Raw genomic sequence first — 24,287 nt, 5'->3', positions numbered from 1 at the left:
ATTTGTCCCACCTCCAAAATTCTAATTAAACAAATATGTTAGCCAACTTGTTCCTGTTTTTCCACACTTTTCTTCAGGGATATCATATGTTTCAACTGCTTTACCTTTCTCTATTTTTTTATGTGTTTATGCAAATTCCTCGTTTGTTATTTTGGGAACCATTGCTGTTACTGTGCTCGTTATCTTAACTAGTATTCTGTCGTGGTTCGTGATATTCTTCGAACTCCACCCCTTCTTCCCGTTACCCGACAGTATTTACTGTAGCAGTCTATATTTATCATTTCAAGAATGTCAAGATTTTTAGTTTTTTTCCAATTCGCTCATTATACTAATTATTCGTGATTCAATATGTCACAAGATACCCTAAGCATGCAGCAACAACACCACATTCCTAACGATTTTCAGCGAATACATTTACAGCAAATCGTCATTGAGTCAGACTTCAGCGCGATCTTAGAAGACAATCATCGAAGAGTCCTCACTCATACCTGTACATTATGTTTCATGTTAGTGTATTTCTTATGAGATTGAATTCTAATTGTAGTTCTATCTTTCTTCCTCCATTCGAATTTTGATTTCCTTCGAGTGATTCGTCATATTTTTTATGGTCTGATTTATTGGCATATAGAGACACCAAAAGCACTAACAACTAAATAAATTATACTTTTCTTATATACTTTTATACTAAAAGAAAAAATGACCTCAACTTGTAATGTCAGACAAAACAAATTATAGAAATGTTTGTTTGCGATTTCGGTAGCTTAAATTACAAAAACAAAGAAAATCCGATTAACTGAAGAAATTGGGTCAGCAAGACATAAACAGTAATGACAAATTGAATGTTTTAATTTTCTTGTTTGTGGTAGTATCTGGATGCATTTATCAAGATTTTTTATAATACAACCTTACAAATAAACCGTTTTTAAATTTTTAAAATATTTGTACTAAAAATATATCAGATTCATTAAAAACTATGTATAAAGTATTATTTAGAGGATCTATTTTGGTGAATATTGTATTCATGAACTTATTTGTTGGCTTTAAAACTAATAATAATTATTTCATAATACAAATAGGCAAAAAATCACAATTAAGCTTTCTAGCCAAGATCAGAAATAAAAGGAAATAATTTGTTTAATTCTTTTGTAATAAACAAATTGCAAGATTTTAGAACAGTTACAAATGAATTTTTTGATAATGAAATTAAAAAATAATTGTGAACTGAAATATCCAACACATAAAGATATTGTAGCGTAGTACCTAATACAAAGTAAGATCTATCTTCGAAGAAATTATTAGGTGTGTTCAAATAAACTGTCTCAGATCTGATAATACAGAATGACCAAATGTGTCGAATATAATATGCAACCAACTCCTATAATGAAACTTGTTGAATGACAAATCTGACTATGCCATCAAAAAGTTCCTGAAATGGATCCCTATGGAAACAGAGCCAAAAGACTAATGCAAGGAATTGAAATCAAAAATAGATTCAAATATATTATCTATAACCACAATATGATGGTTTCTGTAAAGATAACGGCAGTGATTCCTAATAAAACATTGTGATTATAGGAGATTTATTATAGCTTATAAACAGACACAGCTATAAACATTATAAGAAATATGTCAAATAGCATATGGAGCGGAGAGATTCGCACAACTATCTCCACACTACTATTAAAAGATACTGATACTGAACATAAAAACATATATATCAAAATACTATACTCTAGTGCAAACAGACATTATTAGAGTAGCTGGAAGTTAAATAGTCTAAACGGGGTGGAAATGAAACAGCTTAATATAGATATCATGAATTTTCACCGAAATGTGCAATTTGATAAAGTTAAAAACTACACAAACATAAAGCATAATTGCAGTGAACAGTTTGAATATCGGTTATGTCTAACATAGGAACAGGGGTAGAACCAAAAGAAGACTTAAAAAATATTGGAGGAATTAAGAGAGTTCAGATGATGAAAAAGACGACAGTGGTAAATTCGGGAACTATCAATTCATGACGCTGGGGAAGACTAACCGACTTTTTTTGTTTTTCTGTCTATTAATTATAGAGGATAATTAAGGGTTACTTCAAAGATTTTAGCTGAAATGTCTATGAATTGCAGAACTATTCGAACCAGGTGACTATTGTTCATTCCATTTCTAAATTCATAACATCTTTTTCAGTTAATCCTTAGTTTCATCTAAAACGTTGATACACATCATACATTTAAATGCTGTGCAACTTTTTATGTCGTTTTATTTTTTAAATAAATTTTTTTCTTGTGTAGTACAGAACTACACTTTGGTTCAACATCAGAGACTGAAACCGTTGAGTACCCCACCTTAGTATTAGTAGTAAAACGAAATGCTTGTAGCTAGATAAAAAAAATCTAAATTTAGTTTTTGGGAAAAACAAGTCAGATCGGTGATTGGTAATTTTGGTAAAATTATAAATCGATTTGGCTTTAAATTTTAGTGAAATTAGTACCCTTTGCACCTTTTTTCATACCTAAAGAAATTTACTTTTTGTTTCAGTAGACCATTGTAAGTAAACACATACAGTATAAAATTGGGCATAAACATTTCTAGTATACGCAGATACAATATAATGTGATAGATATAATCGACATAATAGAATAGATAATGAACAATATTATTAACAATAAACATGAATAATGACTATCACTATGTACAGTTTTTATTAAAATGTTACCTTTACCCAAACATTTACTATGTTGGAAAAATAATATTAAAACACATTTCAAAATTTACAAATCTAAAGTAATGTCAACCACTAGTTTCTTGGCATCTGTTGCAAGTGCAAGTGCCAAAATATCCCACAAAATATATTAGAAAGCAAAATGAGTACAAAATATTAGCAAAAGCCTTAAAACTAAAAGTTCAATTTGCCAAGTCTCTATCTCTCATCATCCCCAAACTGTTTTTATTGGTATATTCGTATATATAAATATGGGATGGGAACTCTAGATTTAAACATAATAGACATTTTGCAATGCTGCAGAATACTCAATTCCCCTCTCTATTATAGTTTTTAGTCCGAGAGCTAGACTAGAAGAAGACACTTGTAAATTTCCAAATTACAGTGCCTAAACACAATATCAAAACCTGAAGGGTCATACACCTTTATCAATCTTCGAATGTTGTTGAGATAATTTGAAATTTTGCCATCTCGTTAATTTAGTATTCAATAAAGTAGGAAATAAATACTCTAGATTTAAGAAAATTGACATTAGATGATAGGGTGAAAATTAAGCCATGGATGTCAGATCAAATCCTTGGCCCAATGGACTGTAGATGGATTTTTAAAAATTATGATTGAAATCAAAAATAATACTTTATAAACACACATTGGCAATAAAATAAGACAAATTAGAGTAGAGTGGTTATTGGCAGAATGCACCGAAATGCAATGTACGATTCATTCACTTCTACACAAAACAGTCAAACAAAGCTGGTTTAATCAGAGGCAGATGAATTGGAATTTTAACAGAAAGTAGTGGCAACATATTTATAACAACTGAAAAAACTAAAGGAATATATAGCTACATTAAAACTATTTTGAATGATCAAGGAACTGTTACATATCATCAATCATAACAATTCAGATATTACGAGACGTAAAATCGAACTAGTATTGATATTCTTCAAAAACGGAAAAACCTCTGGTCTAGATTCTGGTATTCACGTTGCGGTGTAAAGATATTTGCAGAAGTGTGAGTTCTTTCTGTATTAGTAAATCAATTTAATAGTATTTACAGATTGAAGAGAATACCAAATGGTTGGTTTAAGTCCACTTCAACTTTGCTAAAAAAAAAAAACGAATGCAAATCAATATAATGAGACATATAATAATTTTGTTTCGGATTCCGATTGATTAAGGGTTCCAAACCCAAGTCGAAAATGGTTTTGGAACACACGAAGCTTTATTCAGTATGCAAGTTTTAGTTCATCGCTGTGGTGAGGTTATATTCATTTCTATATCTGTTTCATCGATCATGAAAAAGCGGTTGATATGGTACAGCATGAAAAGTTTATGGCAATTCTTAAGAAGATGGGATTAGATGAAAAACATACTCGATTTTGCTAACTGATATCGGAACCAGGTTGATCAGAAAAATACCTATCTGAAGTTGATTACCATAACTAAAAATTTGATTTTTCATTTCCATATTTAAGAAGAATTAGGTTAAAAAGGTGTATAATCACCAAAGTTATTAAAGAGATTATGTCTTTTCAAAATTGAAATTTGACATACTTGGCCCTGGTATTCTAGGCACCGCCATGCTTTGACTGAAAAAAAGTGAGTGTATTTTTTGCCCTATGGTACTTCAAATTCTAATAATCACTCTATGTGTGTCTGCGTTATTTTTATGTGTTTTATGTGTTTGTATTGTGTATTGTATGTTGCATATGTATTGTGTAGGATTGTAGACAACGTGTCTCAGATTTCTGAATACGCTATTGCTGGTATATCCTTGTTGTTAATTTTTTTTTCAAATTAGCAACCATAGCCTGCTACATTTTACTGATGAGTTTGCTTATGTTAATTAGTAATTTGTTAATTTAAATTACGGCTAAAATCACAACGTAAACATCAAAAAAAGGAATTATCAAATCATCATATGATAGAGCCTAAAACATTTGCTCTAATGAAAAGGCAGTTCAGGAAGAAGAAAAAACACTCACAAGAAGGGATTCAGCGATGACAACAATACCAGATGTAAAAGGCTCATCATAAAAATTCAAAAGGATAGGAAATAGGTACATCGTAACAACTTTCAAGACAACCAATACACTCAGATCTATCCTGTTCAAAACAAAACCTAACAACACACAAGAGAGATCAAAGAACTGCATCTATAAAAAACACTGTGAGTGCAACAAGTTCTATATAGGAGAAACAGCAAGACCATTAAGTGTCAGGATAAATTAGCATGAAACGTACATCAAAATCAGGAATTTCGATAAATCACAGATATGCAAACATCCTGGAACAATGAGCACATAGTACAATATAAAGATGCATAAATAATTATGAATGAAACAGACATGAAAAAGAGAAAAATCAAAGAAGCAGCCTAATCATTTGCCAAAACCTACTAAAAGAAGATTTCAACAAGAATATACCAACAATAGCGTATTAAGAAAGATAGCGACACATCGTCTACAACGATACACAATACATATGCAACACACAATACACAAACACAATACACAAACACTCACACACATAGAAACTCATAAAGCACATACAAATAAAGCAGAAACACAGAGAATAATCAGAATTTTAAGTTCCGTAAGACAAAAAGTCCACCCTAACATCTTTCCAGCCAAAGCATGACTGTTGTCTACAACACCGTGCCAAAGTAAGTCAATTTTCAATTTTAAAAAGAAATAATCTCTACAACAACTTGGGGGTCATACACATTTTTAAATAAATTCTTAAATAATCTTTGTGTAAACGATTTCCGGAGTGGAAATCGAAACATCAAATTTTTAGTTAAAAAATGCAATTTTCATTACAATAAATTGTGGCTTAATGCTATATAAACAATTTTTAACAGTATTATTTGTTACAAAACTTAAAACTAATAGCATAAGATATGCGGACGTCATCAAAAGCTCCAAAGTTGACTTAAAAATAAATAATTCAAAGACGAAATGGTGGAGGAAATGATGAGTCTGTTCATTCTCAGGAGAGAGCCACAGTGAAAAACATTATCTAGAGAGTAACTTCCAAATTCCTTGATTGCTCTTTAAAATAAACAATGAGGCAACAAGCAAGAATTCATGGGGCGTTCAAAATGTAGGTGTACAGAGGAATTTCGCTAAAAGTTAATTTAGAAAAAAAATTTTGGCCATGTTATGAGGAATATCATCTACAGTTTTTATTAGCCTATACATTGTAAACCATATTGACTGTTACACAAGCCAGATACACTCACAGGAACGGTTAAATAATACGCTTAGAGGACACCAGGCAATATATAAACTTTGAAAATGAATTAAAAATAAAGTCGATGGGGAACAAATTAAAAGTGTAGACGGTGAAGTAGTAATAACTACCAAAAAACAGACAGAGATAAATAAAGAGCTTGGCTCAGTTATCTCTATATTTATAATAACTTTCCCAAACAATAAATATTAATACCATTATATAAAATTAAATAAATGTCGTTGGATAAATTTTCAATTGATCCTAATAAATTTTATTTCAATTAAAAATTGATGAGATATATAGTTTTGGATAAAGGTACTGTACTAATTTGTCAATAAAAAGTTGTATTAAATATCCTTACAAATGGTCTGCTGGAATAAAGACTTGCACACAATCTGAACATTCTTCAAGAATATACAAACATTATTCAGTTGCAAGTTTATTCAGATTGTCAAGTCTCTGTGTGTTTAATTGGCAGATTCTATTATAGTGATGTGTGCCAACTGTTGTCATAGCCTGCAATTGTTTAGTGTCAACTTTTGTTGCAGCCGCTCTGACTACACGGAGCATACACTGAAACTCTTCTCTCTTCTTTCCCTGTAGTTTTCCTCACGAGCCCAAGATGATACAAAATTGCTTTTCGTTATATACCCTGCAATTTTTGATTAAAGCGAATTGTACTGATAGTTTCCTTGACGTTTTCCTTCGAAATGTAACCATTGTTAACGTAATGTTAACCATTTTATTTTGTATTAAACATAAATATATCAAGTGATCGAGAAAACTTGTAATTAGAGTAGGTTTTGGAATTTACATTTAAATGACTGTTTGACATATCAGCCATTTCACAATTGTATTAGTATAAATCACCTAAACTATTCATTTCATGAATATCTAGTTCTTTCTTTAATTTCAACAATGAACATTACGTTTCATTATTTTTCAACCATCCTGTGTTTAGTACATACATAATTTTTCATCGACATATAAATATGTTTTGACTGTTTTTATTCGGTCTTTCTATTTAATCTACTTTCTTAACTCGTATACTCATAGGAGATACAACGGTTACTTTCTATACTTCAATTCAGAGTCTTCATTGTTTAAAATTCTGTCTTTTATCTGATAAGATGATTTAGAAATTACAATTTCTATGTAGCAATAATTTATTCTATATGTATTAACTAGAGCACTTTAATATTGTTCAAACGTTTCGGCGAACTACCGTTTTCATTGAACAGTTTATTTTACTACTTTATAATAGAATGGAATAGAAATATGCTTTATTGTCACTGAAAATTTTACAATTTTATGGACAAAGTTTACAAAAAGTAAAAAAAAATAACAATAACTAAAATTTACTAAAATTATATAAATCATCAATATCACAAAATAAAAGATAATAAAATATACAATCCATTGCAATATATATATATATATATATATATATATATATATATATATATATATATATATATATATATATATAAATACTTTAGTTGCTTGTACCTAAACGTACTGTAATTTCTTAGTTATTCGTTAAGAAACTTTTCCATTGAATAATATGGTCTTTCACATAGATAGACATATGCCTGAGAAACAAGACCCGACACAGCCACAACGCAAAGGCTACTCTGGAAACTGCAGAGATGAGAGTACTGAGAAGAATTACAGGTAATACGATGGGAGATCGAAATAGAAGTGAAAAAAATTAACGTACATTGTATAAATGAATGGACACAAAATAGAAAAAAAAAAGGATGGAATAACCACATAAGCAGAATGGAGGAGACCCATTGTGTTGTCAAAGTAGCATTGCAATGCTTTGTGCCCTCCAAAATAAATTTTGGCAGGACCCTGGTCTACCTGGCCTTTCGGCTATTCGACCGTTAGCGCCTCCACTGCCCCTACGAGTTCGACACCAAAATGAAGGTGCCACGTCACGTACACAAGGCACGTTTCGTGGGGCTTCACCTTCCCCGTAGTACCTGTGTTGCGATTACCTCACCTACCCGTTATCCCCTCCCATAGGCGGATAGGTGACGCAGGCAGAGGAATTTCCACCTCGCACGTAGACAGGTCGCCGCCGAGGATCTCTCCTCTACCACTCTTAAATCTTCTGGCGGGTACGTGCCGGGACACCAACACCACGATTGACACAAGGCCAAAAGAGGTGTGTACGGGCCCAGCTCGTTCAACCTCGCCTGGTTCTCTTGGAATGAGAGTAGAGTGGTGCCCGAGAGTCTCGTCGCGGATACTAGGAATGTAGACCGGTGACCGTGACGCCTAAGCGTCCGTGTGCGTTTCTACAAACCCGACATCTCAAGCGACGGCTCTCCACCTCTCGATTCCTACCCATAAGTCGCCTCTTACGACAGGCAGGGCCTTCTCGCCTCGGCAGTATTCTTATCTCCGCGAGCCGAACGGAGATAAGAGATAAGAGATTGTCAAAGTAGCAAGAGATAAGTCACCAATCGGCAGAAGAAGTATCGGACGACCACGCAAAAGATGGACTGACAACCTTCCATAGGGGTATTAATCCGCCAATGAAAAAGCACAATTGCTTATAAAGAGGAAGAAGAAGATAGATAAGCTTTTGTCAATTTACGGAACTTTTGGAAAGAAGTTGTAGATTTAGGTTACAAAGGTAGATGGCTGTATAATTTTTTTGCCAAATATAATATAGATTTCTTTACTAACTCAGTCGACGGGATCGGTAAATACACATCAACGCTTGAATTTCTGGTGAAGTAGTCATGATTAGGTCTTGCTGGAGAAACATGTAGGTTATACAGCTAGCTTTCTAGAATATATAAAGAGGGAAGAGTTAAAATCCCGTGATTTTTGAAGTAGCTTCTGCAATGTGTTATTCGACTGAGGCCAAAAAGATACCGTATTGCTCTTTTTTGTAATTTAAAAATAACATCAGATTGTGCAGCTGTACTAGAACCCCCAAAAGGAAGGCCATATCGAAGATGAGACTCGAACAAAGAAAAATATGTTATTTTGGAAGATGCTAAATTGATTTCCTTTGAAACAGATCTTATTGCACACCAGGCTGAGGCTAGTTTCTTACTTAAACTATATGACTATAACTATATTAAATTTAAACTGTATGTTATACTATTGACAAGTATACAGGGTATGTACAAGATATAAAGTGTCGTAGTAAATCTACTAACAACTAATTTATTAATTTATAATATATATTGGAGAGGTCTTTTATACCAGTTTTGTTGTTAATACATGTTTGATGTTTTTTAGTGAGCATAACCTCCACAACATCTTTTAATATAATGTGATGAATAGGACAAGTACTACAGATACCATAGTAAACTAAACTAAATTACAAAGTAGTAAAAACAAAGCGTTCATTGAAAACGGCATTGTTATTATCGAACAATATTAAACTGCTTTATTAATACCAGATCAATAAACGGAGGAATTGACACAAAAGTATTGTATAAATAATTTGTTTCGATAAAATGATGCAATTTTATCGAAATATTATGACTTGAAATATATATGTATAATAAATCTTTCCGTACGATATTAAAAGACGATGTAAAAAATTGCATTGGACGGGTTTACATTTTTTAGGTCCATAAATAACTTCAAGGAAATCCTTCAGTACATAAATATAATCGCAGGTGTGTAAATTGGCTCACAGTTCGTAGAATTTAGTGTATTTGGCTGGAAATTATTTGGAAATTTATAGTTTCAACTTTACAGGTCTCCTCTTTGCGCACATCTATGGGCAAAATTGAGACCGGACAAAGTGACTCTAAATTCCATTTAGGTAGACGAGTTACAGTAGTGTGGAAATTATGTTTGAATATTATGGGTGATTTTTAGCGGACGGAATCTGCCAATCGATGAGACAAAAATTTACCGTTTATTTTGAAAACACTAGTTTGCTAAATAGAATTCATACTCGTACGAAATTTCGATTTGGCACTTTATTATAAATTCATGATTGAAATCTACAATAACTTTTTATGATATAAAAAATCTAGTCTGTAAAAGAATATTGAAATCCAAAACAAGTCTTTAGGATATAAAAAATCTAGTCTGTAAAAGAATTACGAATTTTTATATATAGTATCTATATCATCAGCAGCCAGTCGCGTCCACTGCTGGACATAGGCCTTCCTCAGTTCTTTCCAGTGTTCTCTACACTGGGCTCTTTTACCCAGTTTCCCGTTAAACTTTTTACGTCGTCGGTCCATCTAGTTGGTGGTCGTCTTCGGCTTCTTTTATAGTTCCTGTGCCTCTATTTCATCACTCGTCTTGTAGTATATATTGTATAACGTAATATCATAACTGTACCAAAATATTTTGTTTATGATTTAATTTAGCTATGGTAGCTCACAGATGAGTGTGTCCGGTTTTGGTGCTGAATAATATGGGTTCGATTCCTACTACAAAGATCAAAAAGCATTGCTTAAGTCGCCGCTTCGAAGGCCCTAACAAACCATGCATTTTTAATATTTCTAGTACATCTCCTTTACACTTAATCGTTTAGATTGCGCCCATTTATCCATTTTTCGTCGGATGTAAGCCTTCCGTAAGTCGTTCAGATTATGTCAATCCTTCCATCCATCTATCGGTGGATGTAAGCGTCCCTTAAATCGTTTAGATTGTGTCCATCTATCGTCGAGTGTAGGCCTCCCTTAAGTGTGTCTATTTGTATTCGTCGTAATTGGATACAACACATATGTGCAGAAGAGAGGTTCTACCTACGCCCAAAATTGAGTATCATCATCATTCTTGTCGGTCCTGTGGCACTATTTCCCATTATATCTCTCCCATTTTCTCCACACAGTCTCTGACTGCATCTTTCCTAGGTCTTTCCATTTGTAGGTCTTTCATTCCCTAACGGCCATTTTCTAGGCCGTTCTACAGATGATTTCCCGTCGATCTTTCCCAAAACACGTTGTTTATAAGGCGATTGTCTTTACTGCGTATCACATGTCTTATATCACTAGATTTTTCTTTCCGATGGAAAATTCTACTTCGTTGTTGTATATATATAAGGGCAAAGACGGCTTTATTAGGATTACTCAGAAGGATTTTACGTTTTCACACCCCAATTTATTTACTTTTTTTTTGTTAGCGTCCTTGTTTTCCTTTAGTATCCGACTACTGGTTTTTTATTTTTTTGTATATCTAGATTGATGTACCTCGTGAAAGAAGTTTTAACCGCATTAGAAATTGTAGTGTAAACAAAGATTTGTTTCCCGCCAGTATTCCCGTTTTAACTTCTCTTTCTACTTTCTTTTCATTGGTGATTGTTGCTCCTAGATATTTAACTTCTTTAACCACCTCGAAGTTATGATTTTGTTTTATCATCTTGATTTACTTTTAGACCGATATTTAGTACAGCTTCTTCAAAGTTCGTGAGAATCTACGTTATCGACAAAGGCGAGAATGATCTTTGCTCCTCGACAGCTATGTCTGGTTTGAGTTTAGGATGAATTTTTCGTATGGCATATTCTAATGCCAGGTTAAACAACAATGAGTACAGCGGATGTCTCTGTGATGTTTTCCCTCCTCGTCTTACTTCTACAAAGGAGTTACTTACACGTGTTTGCGTTACCGCGGCTAGTTTCTTAGGCATGCCCAGCTCAACCAATGCATTCCATAGTCTTAGACGATTAATTGAATCATAAGGCTCTTTAAAATCTATAAATATCTCATGTAGGTCTGGATTATACTCCCAATACTTTTCAATCCTTTGTCTAATAGTAAATATTTGATCAAATTAACTCTGCTTCAATATTATATATATCTGTGATTTATCGTTTTTTAGTGTTTTTATTGCATTTCCAATTTCTTCTACACTTGGTGAGGGTATTTCTATATCGACCGTTTGATACTCATTTTTTTGCGTTGTTTCCATCGTTTTCATTGTCTTCATCAGGGACTTTCTGGACGTTCGGGAGTTCTTCAAAATATTCAACCTTTATATTATTTTATTTTTGGCGGTAAGAATTTCTCATTTTATTTTATTCCCATAGACACATCACTGTTGTGCAATTATTTAATTACTCTACTTTATTTTTTAATAATAAGAACACTTTCCCAATACATCCTTCATGTGGTGGAACTATAATATGAAAGATTTACTTTAAATTTAAATTTGATACATTTGAGATGTTTTGGATACTTAATCATCATATTTTATATTACTCTGTGTAATTTTTTTTACAGACTTTATTTAACAAAACACATTTTGAAACTATTCTGGTGATTAAAACTACTCTAATAGTCTAGATAGTCTAGTCATTGTGATCTATTGTTTAAAAACATCACTGTTACATTCATTCAGGAAATATGGCAATTGCACTCTGTACAGTTCGTAAAATGCGACTAAAATTGTAATGAGACTCAACGTGTAATGAGTGAGTTATGATAAAATACCGACAATAAAAAATGAGAACATTTCAAAATTCAGGTATAAACAACACTTGACTCTTTCTGGAAACAAATGTTTTCATTTAAATATCATAAAATAATAGAAATTAATATTGAAAATATTAATATAATGCGATCTCACATTACATTTCTAATCGTTCTATTGATATTTAATACAAGTGATGCAAGCAACGTTACATTGCGATATTTTGAACCATAACTATGTATGAGACATACAAGATATTCACTTATCCTAAAAATTATAATTTAATACGACGGCGGTCCGATAAGGACTTAGAATCATCGCCCGATGTACTATCTTGTAATATACGACTTATATCAAAATTTCGGTCGTTGATTCGGTTCTTGTTTTTGGAAGGAAAATCGCGCAGCGAATTCAAAGAGCGCTTGGATGCTGTGTACCGTAACTCTTCTCCTGTTATTGTTGTAACGAGTTATTGCCACGATCTCGTAATAGCAGACCGCTGATTGAAGATGCGCGAGATAGCTGAGACAGTAGGCATCTCAAAAGACCGCGTGGGTCATATTGCATAACATTTTTGAGATGAGAAAGCTGACGGCGCGATGGGTGCCTTGTTCACTCCGGACAATATTTTCTGCGTCGTTTGGTGACCGTCGACCACCCATGGATGTACTGGTATATACAGAGACTAAGGAACAGTCGAAACAGTGGACTTCATCCGGCGAACGTGCTCCGAATAAAACGAAGACGGTCCTATCGGCTGGAAAGGTAATGGCCACAGTTTTCTGGTGTGATCTACATCGACTACCTAGAGAAGGACAAAACGGTCATGGGCTCCACTATGCCAAATTATTGGGCCGATTCGACGCTGAATTCTAAACAACTGGCCCCATTTGGCGAAGAAAAAAAGTTCTCTTCCACCATGACAACGCACCGGCTCATACCGTCGCCGTCGCCATGGCCAAACTGCAGCCTCATCCACCATATTCTTTAGATTTGGCCCTGTACGAATTTTTTTTGTTTCCAAACTTAAAAAAGTCACTCGCAAGGTAGAAATTTAAGTCAAATGAGTTTATCGCCGCCACGGAGATCTACGTTGCAGACGGAAAAACCTATTTTTTAGACGGGTTAAAGAACGCGGAGCATCCCTGGGTCAAATGTATCGAGCTAAAAGGAGACTATGTTGAGAAGTAAATCGCCACTGTTCCAAATTTTCGTTTCCTTTATAAGCTAAGTACCTACTTATCGGACAGCCCTCGTATAATATGAACGTATCTAAAAATATGACTGATTTACATCCATACGGGAACGCAGCTAAAATGCATGCATTCTTGGGTACAAACAGACTTGAAAGACGATTTCCTTAGCAGGAAGAATTTTATCGCTGACTATATCATAGTGAAATTCACACTTTCAAAGATATTTTGTACTAGAATCTATCCACTATATCATAACCGATAAACATAGGTGCTAAAGATAAGAAGCTTATTAAAATAGACATTTTAAAATGACAGTGAAGATAAAGTTGCACCAGACATTAAATTGTGGAGTATACAATACGATCATGTTAATATATCAAATTATCACCATCATTGCAAAATTACGTTTAATTAAAGGATGTTCAAGTCTTCATTAAATTTCTATTTAATTTGAGGTATTTTCACTGTACTTAAAAGTGTGTGATTCTATTTAGCTTTCTAGTTTAATTGGGTTACGTGTAATAAATTTATAATATATAAATATATCCAACTGTAATATGATTTTAATGAATAAAATCAAATACGATTTTTATTTAGTTAGTATGATTGGTATAATTTTTGTTTCTAAAATTTGTTAGTATTATCAAATTGTGCGATTTTGATTTTAGTTAGCCGGACGGAAATTGAAATTTGATTTTTATATTATTTGTTCATTTAATACGTGTTTTTTTGGGAACAGAAGCGTGCGACATCAAATTTCAATAATGCACAAATACCGGCTAACCTAAAGAGGTTGAAAAAATTGTATCTTTTGGTATAACTAAATTTTGTTTAGCAATTTTCATATTACCCAAGAACTGACGAACAATTTTGACTCTTTGTTTTATACCTCTAATTTTTTTACAAACACTAAATATGTCCATGAATTAAAAATTAACAATCTGTCAACTCAATTTCGGACACAAGATGACCCTTTTATGCTACTTCCACATTAATCGTTGAATACAGATTAGGTTGTACATGTCACAAAAGGGGCCTAGTAACTAACTCACTAGAAATAGCCTTCCACATTAACTGCTAAAAGTATATCAGAACACATTATGAAAATAATAATCATCGAATAGTATTGCGTGTCAATGATACAGCACAGTTTCCATTTTGGAAGGTTCTTCTCACCTGTTTTAAAACTTAATTTTCTAACTTTCAGACTTCTGCTCCAATACAATAAAAACAAATAACATGTATGTAATATCGGCTTTCGAATATGTATTTTAGTTTTGGCTATGCTTACTCAAACTACTCGATAAGTTTCACAACCTTAAAATAATTCAAGTCTTCATACTGTAGACATCATTTTCACGAAATTCTCGATAGATTGCATACGTTACTTGTGGTATAAAAGACATTGTAGATTGCAGATAAAGGGGTTTTTGACCTCATAGACATTTCCACATTCTGACCTAAAATATCCTTGAAACCTATATTTGTGGCTTTCGGATATGTTTTAACAACTGCTCTCAAGCCTCCCTTGGCGGTGAGACACCTTACTTTAACATCCGCTTAAACCTTTTCTTCACTGTGCCTCTCATGTTGTATCTTTTTCGATCCTTCTTAAGTTTCATCGCATTTTTTCTAACTAGTTTTCAGTAGATCTTCAACATAATCGGTAGTATGACATGCTTACTCATGAGAGGCGAGGGAATGTATAGTAACTCCCTAAAAGCCTAAATAATGCTAATGAAACCTGAATATCGGTTAACATTCGGAGTTGGATCCTCATCTTAATTCAGTCATACCTAACAGAATTAGCTACCACGACCGAAGTCACTCACAACATAACAAGATCTCATGGCTCCCGGAAGCGATATAAAAGCCATTAGGGAAGGTATAAGATGGTTCGAACAGTCATAAAACTCTAAAAATTTCAATAAAAAAATTGTAGTTCGATTGGTACAAAAATGTTAATCCTTTACTTTCGTATAAAACACATCCAAGAGAGTAAGGGAAAATTTAAAATTAAAATTTTTATATCGACCGAACTACAAGACTTTTTTCAGATTTGTATGAATGTCTGAATCATCTTATTAAATTTTTAAAAGATACAATTTAAGTCACTGTCTCACAAACACTTTTTAAACCTAAAAGCAATCTTGTGCTGGTGGTTGCATTACAAAGTTGTTCATTCTTGCTTCATGAGGTATATGTATTGATTGTATAAAAAAACCCAGTCGGTGTAAAACACCTTGTTGAGATTGTTCACCAGCTTTTGGGTCAATAACTAAATTTAAGATTAGACATTCAAAATCCTAAATTCTGGCATTGTTTCTCAACCCACAGTTGGATAATCATGAAATCAAACCTGGAAAGAATCTGAAAATTAACATTAGCGTGCCAAATCTACGTCTTTTCGTCGGAAACATTCCAAAGTCAAAAGGCAAAGAGGAGATCTTGGACGAATTTGGTAAATTGACAGGTAAATTTCTTCGATTCTAAAAACAAAATTCAAAATTATTCCGTTTACTTTGTAGCAGGACGGAACTCATGATATATTTTTTAATAATTTCACGAAATTAATTGTTGATTGGCAAATTAAACCCACTAATTAAATAAATAAAATCATATATAATTTAAACACCGTCTCTTTGAATTATTAGTAAGTCTTGTTGAACAGTATTTAATTTTTTACATTCATTTTACAGATTTTCTTTACTCAGGATGATCAACTTTTGTGAGAACGTCCGTTATATCTTTTATTAAAGGAGATACCAAAAAAAGTTATTTAAAAAAATAAGAGGTATCTGTAAGCTTCACATTTTAAAATTAGGTATACATATACAGGGTCTTCCATAATACTTTACTGCATCAAAGATATTTTTTTAAGTAAAACACCCTGTATTTTATTTTAAATTTAAAATCCACTTCACTTCCACGCAAGAATACAGAGTTTTGTGTTATACGGGGTATTTAAAAAGTTAAAACCAAATTTCAATTAAAATCATTAAAAGCTAAGCCCTGTATAATTTAAGAGGGGTACAAAAGCAACGCTGGTTGTAGCCGAAGTCTCTAAATGATTGTCAAAATTCATAAAAATAATTGATTTTCCTAATACCCTGTAAAATATCTAATACAGGTAAGTCAAAACACAAATTCATTATTTGCTCAGTATTTTTAAATGCATCACCCTGTATTTTATCACCATCATAAACTTAAAAGTTAATGTAGTTTCATTTTTCCCAAGTATTTTCTATGCCTAATCATTTTGGAGATATTTTTAATTGTAGTGGAAAAATTATTGCATGAATTAAATTTATTATTTGTAGTTATTTTACTATTTACAAATATCTTAAAGTAACACATAAAAAAGTAAAGAAATTGTTATTTTCATTATGGTAGGTGTTCGAAATGAGCTCCTATAGAAGTTGATTCAAACCAACAGTCACGGCAAGATGGAATCACAGTCAGAGACGGTACAATCAAGATTGCTTCTGTGGTTTTCTAAGAGGTAATTCCCACTCCCGGGCACGGTAAGTCAAGACCACCGCCCGTCCTGTCGCTACGCCAGCTATCAAATGTCATCGCGTGCCTTAGTCTGTGGACCAATGAGCACGTCGATGCCTTTTACCTCATATTCAATTTACGATTGGCCGATGGACTTGGAAATGCACATATCGATACGAAAGAAAGAAAAAAGGGTTCAATTTCGAAACCATGGGTAGTAAAGTCTAGCCTTGTTCCGGCTCCCATATAGGGTCTCCTATATCCTGGGAGCCTCTTTCACTATACCCTTGCTAGAACCTTTCTGCTACCAAATTGCGTTTTATTTGTGAGAAATACCCTAACCCACCAAATTGGGATAGAAACGCAGAGGAAACTTCGATTAGACAGAGTCGAAGTCCTCTGTAGAGCACCTAGGGAGCTGATATGGAGTTATTTCTCTGTGAAAGCCTAACCTCCCTATGATGACACAAAATTGTAACTTGATCTTGAGTGGTTCGGACTGCCGGGATGGTGTGAATAGGACACAGTCAGTCAGCCACCTGTTTTTAGTTATTGTACCACATTTTCGTCACTTGCTTCGTCACTTTCGTTGAAATTTTCAATAAAGGATGAAAAACAAACGGAGTGCGTTCGAAAAGAAAAATTACTCTAAGATTTATCACATCCGTTGTACTCTGATTCTCAGCGAAAATTAAAAACATGGCATGAAATTGAAAAAAATATAAAAACAAGGTAACTATTAATATGTTTATTATTGTTTATTGATACGAAAAATGGCAATACAAATTATCAATTAAAAAAAAATCTTTTTACATTACAAATCAAAGATTATTTGCAAGTTCATGTAGGCGAGGAGCTTCCTTTAGAAAACTAGGAGCTTTAAGACATGAGCGGAATGGCCAAATTTACGAACGTTTTTGGAAATTTTTAGAACCTGTTTCACATAGTGCTATTAACATAGCCACAGAAATTAGAAAAGGGTTGGAACTGCTTAATATTTCCGTAAATGAGCTAGTAGGTTGGAACGGCTGGAATGTCGGGAAGGGAAGGTGGCGTTCAAAGTATTATAAGAAAAGATTTTCCTTATGCATTTTATGTACATTGGTATGCACATGAATTTAATTTAATATGGCAGAAAAGTGTTTGTGTTCATGTAAATTTAGCCAACTTTTTTGCCAATTTACATACAACTAACAATTTCTTAATTTTATTTTTTTATTTTAGTTTTTTGCTTTAAGATATTTGTAAAAAGTAAAGTAAATAAAGAAAAACAAATTTAATTCATGAAATAACCCCATTTCCACCACAACTTAACATATGTTCAAAACTATTAAAAGTATAGGCCTAAGAAATAGTTACGACAAATTAAACTACTGACTTTAGTTTATGATATTGATATAAAATACAGGATGATGCATTTAAAAATACTGAGCAAATAATGAATTTGGTTTTTGACTTTCTGTATTAGATTTAAAGGGTATTAGCAAAATCAATCATGTTTATGAATTTTAACAATTATTTAAAAACTATGGCTACAACAGGTCATTATATCCTTTTGTACTCCTTTTTCAATTATTCAGGGCGTTAAACTTGATACGATTTTCATTGACAGTTAAATATTCTGTATAACAAAAACAACTTTTTACTCTTGTAACGAGGAAGTAAAGAAGATTTTAAATTTGAAATAAAATACAGAGTGTTTCTTTAAAAAAACGTATCTGTGATGCGGTACAGCGTTATTAAAGACCCTGTATATTTATTACCAATTCAAAAGCCTATAATTTGAAGCTTACAGGTACCTGCTATTTTTGTAAATTTATTATCTCCTATAATAACAGATATAACAGACTTTGTCACAAAAGTTGATCACCCTATATAGTGTACTAGAAACTATCAAGCCTTCAGAAAAATTCACAGTACCTAGAACAGTAGCTTACATTTAATAAACCGTGCATACCATTTAGTTATTACTTTTTGGTCTTGACCAATAAAAAACATACAAACGTATTACTGGTTGCCTGGTTTTAGGTACTTACTACTTGAGATTAAAACTAATGTGCGGATATATTGAACGAACATAGAAATTACAATTTTTATTTTGAAATACTTTATTTTGGAACACTACCAGTGACATTTTACTACATCTTATTTGAAGAAAAGAGAAAAAATTGTGATAAATCCAAATGTGCGAGATTTTTACACATTTTATTCAGAAGAGAAATAAAAAATCGAAATACAAACTACAAAAATAATCCAATAAAAAATAAGCTGGGTTTAGTTTTAGTTTTGAATGTTCATTGTAAGTCTTGTGACGCGTCGTCTTGTGTGGATTATTAGGACCTTCAGGAATTAACAAGCTGGAATAGAGATTACAGAGATCCAAACCGTTTGCATTTGTTAGAGAGAGCTTTATTATACCTAAATTTCCTCAAAAGCCTTATACTCATACCATTTCTGAGGAATTCTTAACTTAACGTACAAGGTACTTAAGTTAACTCTGGTTATTTAATTCTACCACTGTATGTACTGATTTTCCTAATAGTATAATAAATTTAATCATATAAATTAGTATGTTAAATATACATTGATACATTACTATTAATTAATGCAGTTATTTTTAAACCAAATATTTGATTTTTATTAAATAATAAGTATTTTGACTACTTTAGTTGTTAGAAATTCAACATAACATTCAAGTAATCTATTTAAAGCTAATAATTTGTTTTATTATCTTGGACAATTTTTATTTGGGAACATTTTGCTTTTTAAATTTCGTATTAAAAATTGGCTAAAACTTATTGTGAGTACGTCCTGCTTAAAAGTTGTCTCGAAAACGTTCGGGAATAGTGGCGGCCGGCTGCCGGGCTCAGTCCTTTCCCTAGCCCCTCCCACCCCCTTGCCCAAGGCATAATTGGCTACCCTTCCACTGTCTTTGCAGCTGAATGATTATGAAATACGGAAAGGCAAAAAGATTGGCGTTACCATTTCTTATAACAATCACCGGTTATTTGTGGGCTATATTCCAAAGAACCGGGATCGAGATGATCTTTTGGAAGAATTTTCCAAACATGCACGTAAGTTGAGCAAAAACACCACAAATATAACCTTTTATATCCCCTCTTTTTTTGGAATGCCATAGTCTGCGCCTGAGCAAAGGGTAGGGCAGGGCCGCTACAAGCATGGAGGGGTGACAAGGTCCAAATCGCTGCTGTTTGCCGCAAGCGCTGATGACTTGGTGCGAAATTAAAAGTTTACTGTATAAAATTTAAAATATTGTCGAATTCTAAACATTAATATCTACCGATATGTATATTTTCTAAAAAGCTTAACGACATGAATAAAGTTATTAGTTTTTCCGGTAACTAGGAAATCTACGTAGTATTTGAGCTTAGCGTTTGTAAGTTAAGCTTACTTTAAAAGGAAGCTGTTTCGTTAGGCGTCTTGCGTCTGCATTATGTTATCGTTTCCCGCTCGAAGAGAATAACATGCGGGTTTTGGTTGGTGTACAATGTTCACCTCTGTCTTTCATTTTTTTTGCGTTGTTTTTGTTGGGAATTTCGATTTTGGTTTTTCTTAACTAGCGATTTCCATACTGATTCAATGTTTAGGACGTCATCTGTGTTATTGAAGAATGCTTGTGAGTGTATTTCTACGACTTTTCTTATTTTTAGTTTTGTAGCAGACATGTAGCTATTTCATACTACAACATAAAAACAATAGGGTAAATCAGAGGAATAGAACCACAAGGAAGCCTCAACAATAGAGACAACGCCTTGTATCTTTAAGTAACTAAATCACTATTCAAGCAAACCCAATATTCGAAATTCACATGAAAACAAATCTGTACCTCAGAAAACAGATCGGCGGAATCGAGCACTGTGCACCTATGAACTGTCAAATATTTTAATCTATTACATCGTGATAAGATAACAAAGGTAACAATAATGCAGACACCCAACGAAACAATTTTGATTTCACGCAAAGCTCAAACACTACTATATTTCGTCGAAACGCAAACGATTTTTCCTACTAACAGAAAAAAAAAACAACTTCTGAACGTGATACCAACACAGTATAGGATACAATTTTTGTGTATAAATAAATCATATCGATAAAGAAAGATATAGTGTCTATAACAGCCATATACAGTTTTTGTAACCTTTTCTGATTGTGATAAAAAATACAACTTTATAATGCTTATCAGATGTTAGTAGCAAGCAGTGTCCAATAGGTAAACTAGTTTCAATCTTATTCAGACTTTTATAAAGGGCAAGACCTAACTTTACATCTAACTCAAGATTTCCTCTTCTGTTGTCATGTCAGAATAGTAGTATCAGTCATGGTATTTTTTTCTATTTATCATATGGTTTTATTATGAGATTTTCAGTTTGAATGTTGCTTTGAAAGATGTGCATTTTTTCCATGCAGTTTTCTTATTCACCTAAGGTGTCAAACTTTTTCAAATTAACTTCGACAATAAATAGATAACTTAGAACATGTAGGGCGATTCTGATGTTGCCTATACGATACGTAAAATATTTATTTAAATATTTCTAACGGATGTCTAAAAAGCGAGAAAGATCACCACATTGCGACCATTGATATCTATTGTGTTCTCATTTTTGACGAACTCTTGTGGATTATAGAACATCTGCTGGTCACATGATTTTCGAAAAAAACTTATGATAGTATTTGGCTTCATGTTTGGAAGATTATGTTCTGTTTTATATCTCCAAAACGTTATGTACTGTTATTTTTCAAAACATCTGAGTAGTAGATATGTAGATGTTTCTCTTTATGAGAGATACCTTCTGCTTCAGCTATCACTTTTATTTTTTTCCGATATTTTTTCGTTAATATCTTTCAAGATTTTTTATTCCATGACTCCTTGTAGATCTTATCATTACATGAGTGTTTTACCCAGACTCATTACTGTTTCTATCCCTTCCAGTTTTATTTTTGCTAATTTAACATGATTGTTCATATGCTTGTCGTATGAATCTTTGTAGTTCATGTACTTCGCTGTGACTCTGGCACCAGAGGATGGCAATACAGTTGTTTAAATCGTTAAATTTTTGTAACCATTTCTTCAATCAGTCGATTTCATGGACCTTGTAGGATTAATCGAGACTACTTTTTCTACAAATTTATCATATATCAATATCATCAGTGGTACCATAGCCGTAGTTGAGCCTTGACCTTCCCCAGGCTATTTAGCCAATCGTTTCTGTTCAGCGCTAACCGATGCTAGTTTGCTGCGCCGATCTTGCTCGCGCCTGCGTCCACAACATACCTTCGTCATAATCTGGTTTACCCCTACTTATTGTTCTACTGGTATAAAATATATGAACATGATAGGCACTTGTTTTTATTTTCAACGCCTTAAACTTATTAAAAATATGAAAATACCACAACTGCTAGACAAGCTAAACATTGGTAACATTTTCCATTAGAAAATTTCTATACATTTTGCTTGTACATTGTTGGATACACATGTATTGACGTGTAAGTATGCTAATAATGAAGTTCAACGGGGTACTGTCAAATGTTTACTGTAGTTTGAATATTTAGCATAAATGTTCATAAAAAACGGTGAATACAACTGAGCTGTGGAACTAGTATGGTTTCTCTGAACTAAACTGGATCGACACTGTCGTAATGTTATTAATAATTTGCTCATGTACATGGAAAAAAATCATTGATGTTTTAGTTTTGCATGATTGTTATATTTTTTTGTTTGTTTTTTTTTTGAAAATATGTCTAAATGAAGAAATCATAGCTGAACCTGAAAACATTGAAATGGATAATATATTTGGAATAGTCGATATTTTTTAACAAAATCATATTATAAATTCCTTAAAGTACTTGTACATGACAGTTGTTTCGGTAGCAAAACCTCTTATTGTCTAAGTGAAATAACTCAACATATATACAATACTCGAAGTACGAAATAATTGACACTAACATCATACATAGTTTCTTAAGAGTTACAATGTCTTTTCTAATATAATTTATAGCCGAAGCTTGGGTAAAAAAGGTCAGTTTCATGCAATAATTAGTGAATTTTTGAAACCTACTCTGCGTTATAAAGAGCAATGTCAGAAACAACTGCAACTGCAGTGCCTAGTCTGTACAACTTCAAAGGACCCCGGCACTTTTCTTATGTAAAAGTGGTTTAGTTCAATTGGCTGAAACTTTGCAGATATATAGCTTTGGTCATGCGAATCAAAAGTTCTCATTGTCCCAAGACTCAAATTCGAAATCAATTGTTTCTGAGTTACAGAGGTTCAAAGTGTCGGTTTTTAGTTCTTTGAATATTATAGAGGGTGTTAGTAAATAAATACAACAAACTTAAAGGAATGATTCTGCATAAAAAAATAATGACAGTTTGATATATAAACGTATGTCCACAAATGCTTCGTTTTCCGAGATACGGGGTGTTGAAATTTTTCTTACGAACTCTAAATAATAAACTCCTAATCTATAAACAAATACTGAGACCAGTATGGACCTATGGCTGCCAACTCTGGGGCTGTGCCAAGCCTAGTAACATCAAAGTAATCCAGATATTCCAGAATAAAGTGCTGAGGAACATCGTAGATGCGCCTTGGTACGTTAGGAACAACGACCTTCACCGGGACCTCAAGATGGAAGACGTCAATCAGATAATCAAGAAATTTGCAGGGAGCCATGAACAACGACTCCATCATCATGTAAACGTCGAGGCTATCCAGCTCCTCGACAATACGAACCTAGAGAGAAAGCTCAAAAGAACAAAGCCTCTTGAACTGGTATAATGAGTGAGTGAAAAGCAGAGTAAAGTGTTGTGAGAGTATTCATGCTAAATTTAATGCTAGTTATTAGAAATAATAGGAAAGATACTAGTGAGTAGACACCTAATTTTAAGATTTCATTAGTAATTTAAGTTAGAAACAAATTGATAATTGGTCTTACTGACCAGATTTTAATGTAAGTACACTTCTGTGTCTTTAGTAAAAAAAAAATGTCCGCAAATGCTTCGTTTTCTGAGATACGGGGTGTTGAAATTTTTCTTACGAACTCATATAATATTATTGCTCTGAAACCGGTTGAGATATGCAAATTAGTTTTGGTGGGTTTTAAGAGTTGATTATTGCGCATTTTTTGACATATAATTAAGAATTTTATATTCATCATTGGCGCGCATACGGGTAATGGTCTCAATTTTTTTAAAGAAAAAAATGGT

At 33.0% G+C, this 24,287-nt stretch overlaps 1 protein-coding gene across 25 annotated transcripts in view; it reads left to right on the top strand.

The window, feature by feature from the left end:
* The window catches only part of LOC140439960 (heterogeneous nuclear ribonucleoprotein Q-like), a 144,629-nt gene that overhangs the window by 53,951 nt on the left and 66,391 nt on the right, over positions 1-24,287 (top strand). For 23 of the 25 annotated variants that reach the window (XR_011950766.1, XR_011950763.1, XR_011950764.1 and 20 more), the window contains one exon: positions 15,902-16,037. Coding sequence is in view for 19 of the 25 variants with exons in the window: in XM_072530165.1 (XP_072386266.1) it covers positions 15,902-16,037 (136 nt within the window). In the remaining 6 variants the exon portion in view is untranslated. Of the gene's footprint in view, positions 1-15,901; positions 16,038-20,000; positions 20,137-24,287 lie in introns of all 25 variants that reach the window. The other 2 variants (XM_072530164.1, XM_072530175.1) reach the window with 1 other exon arrangement.

This window comes from Diabrotica undecimpunctata, chromosome 4, assembly GCF_040954645.1.
Source record: "Diabrotica undecimpunctata isolate CICGRU chromosome 4, icDiaUnde3, whole genome shotgun sequence".
NCBI lineage: Eukaryota > Metazoa > Arthropoda > Insecta > Coleoptera > Chrysomelidae > Diabrotica > Diabrotica undecimpunctata.
The sequence above is the reverse complement of the archived record's forward strand: the minus strand, read 5'-3'. Positions and strand labels throughout refer to the sequence as shown.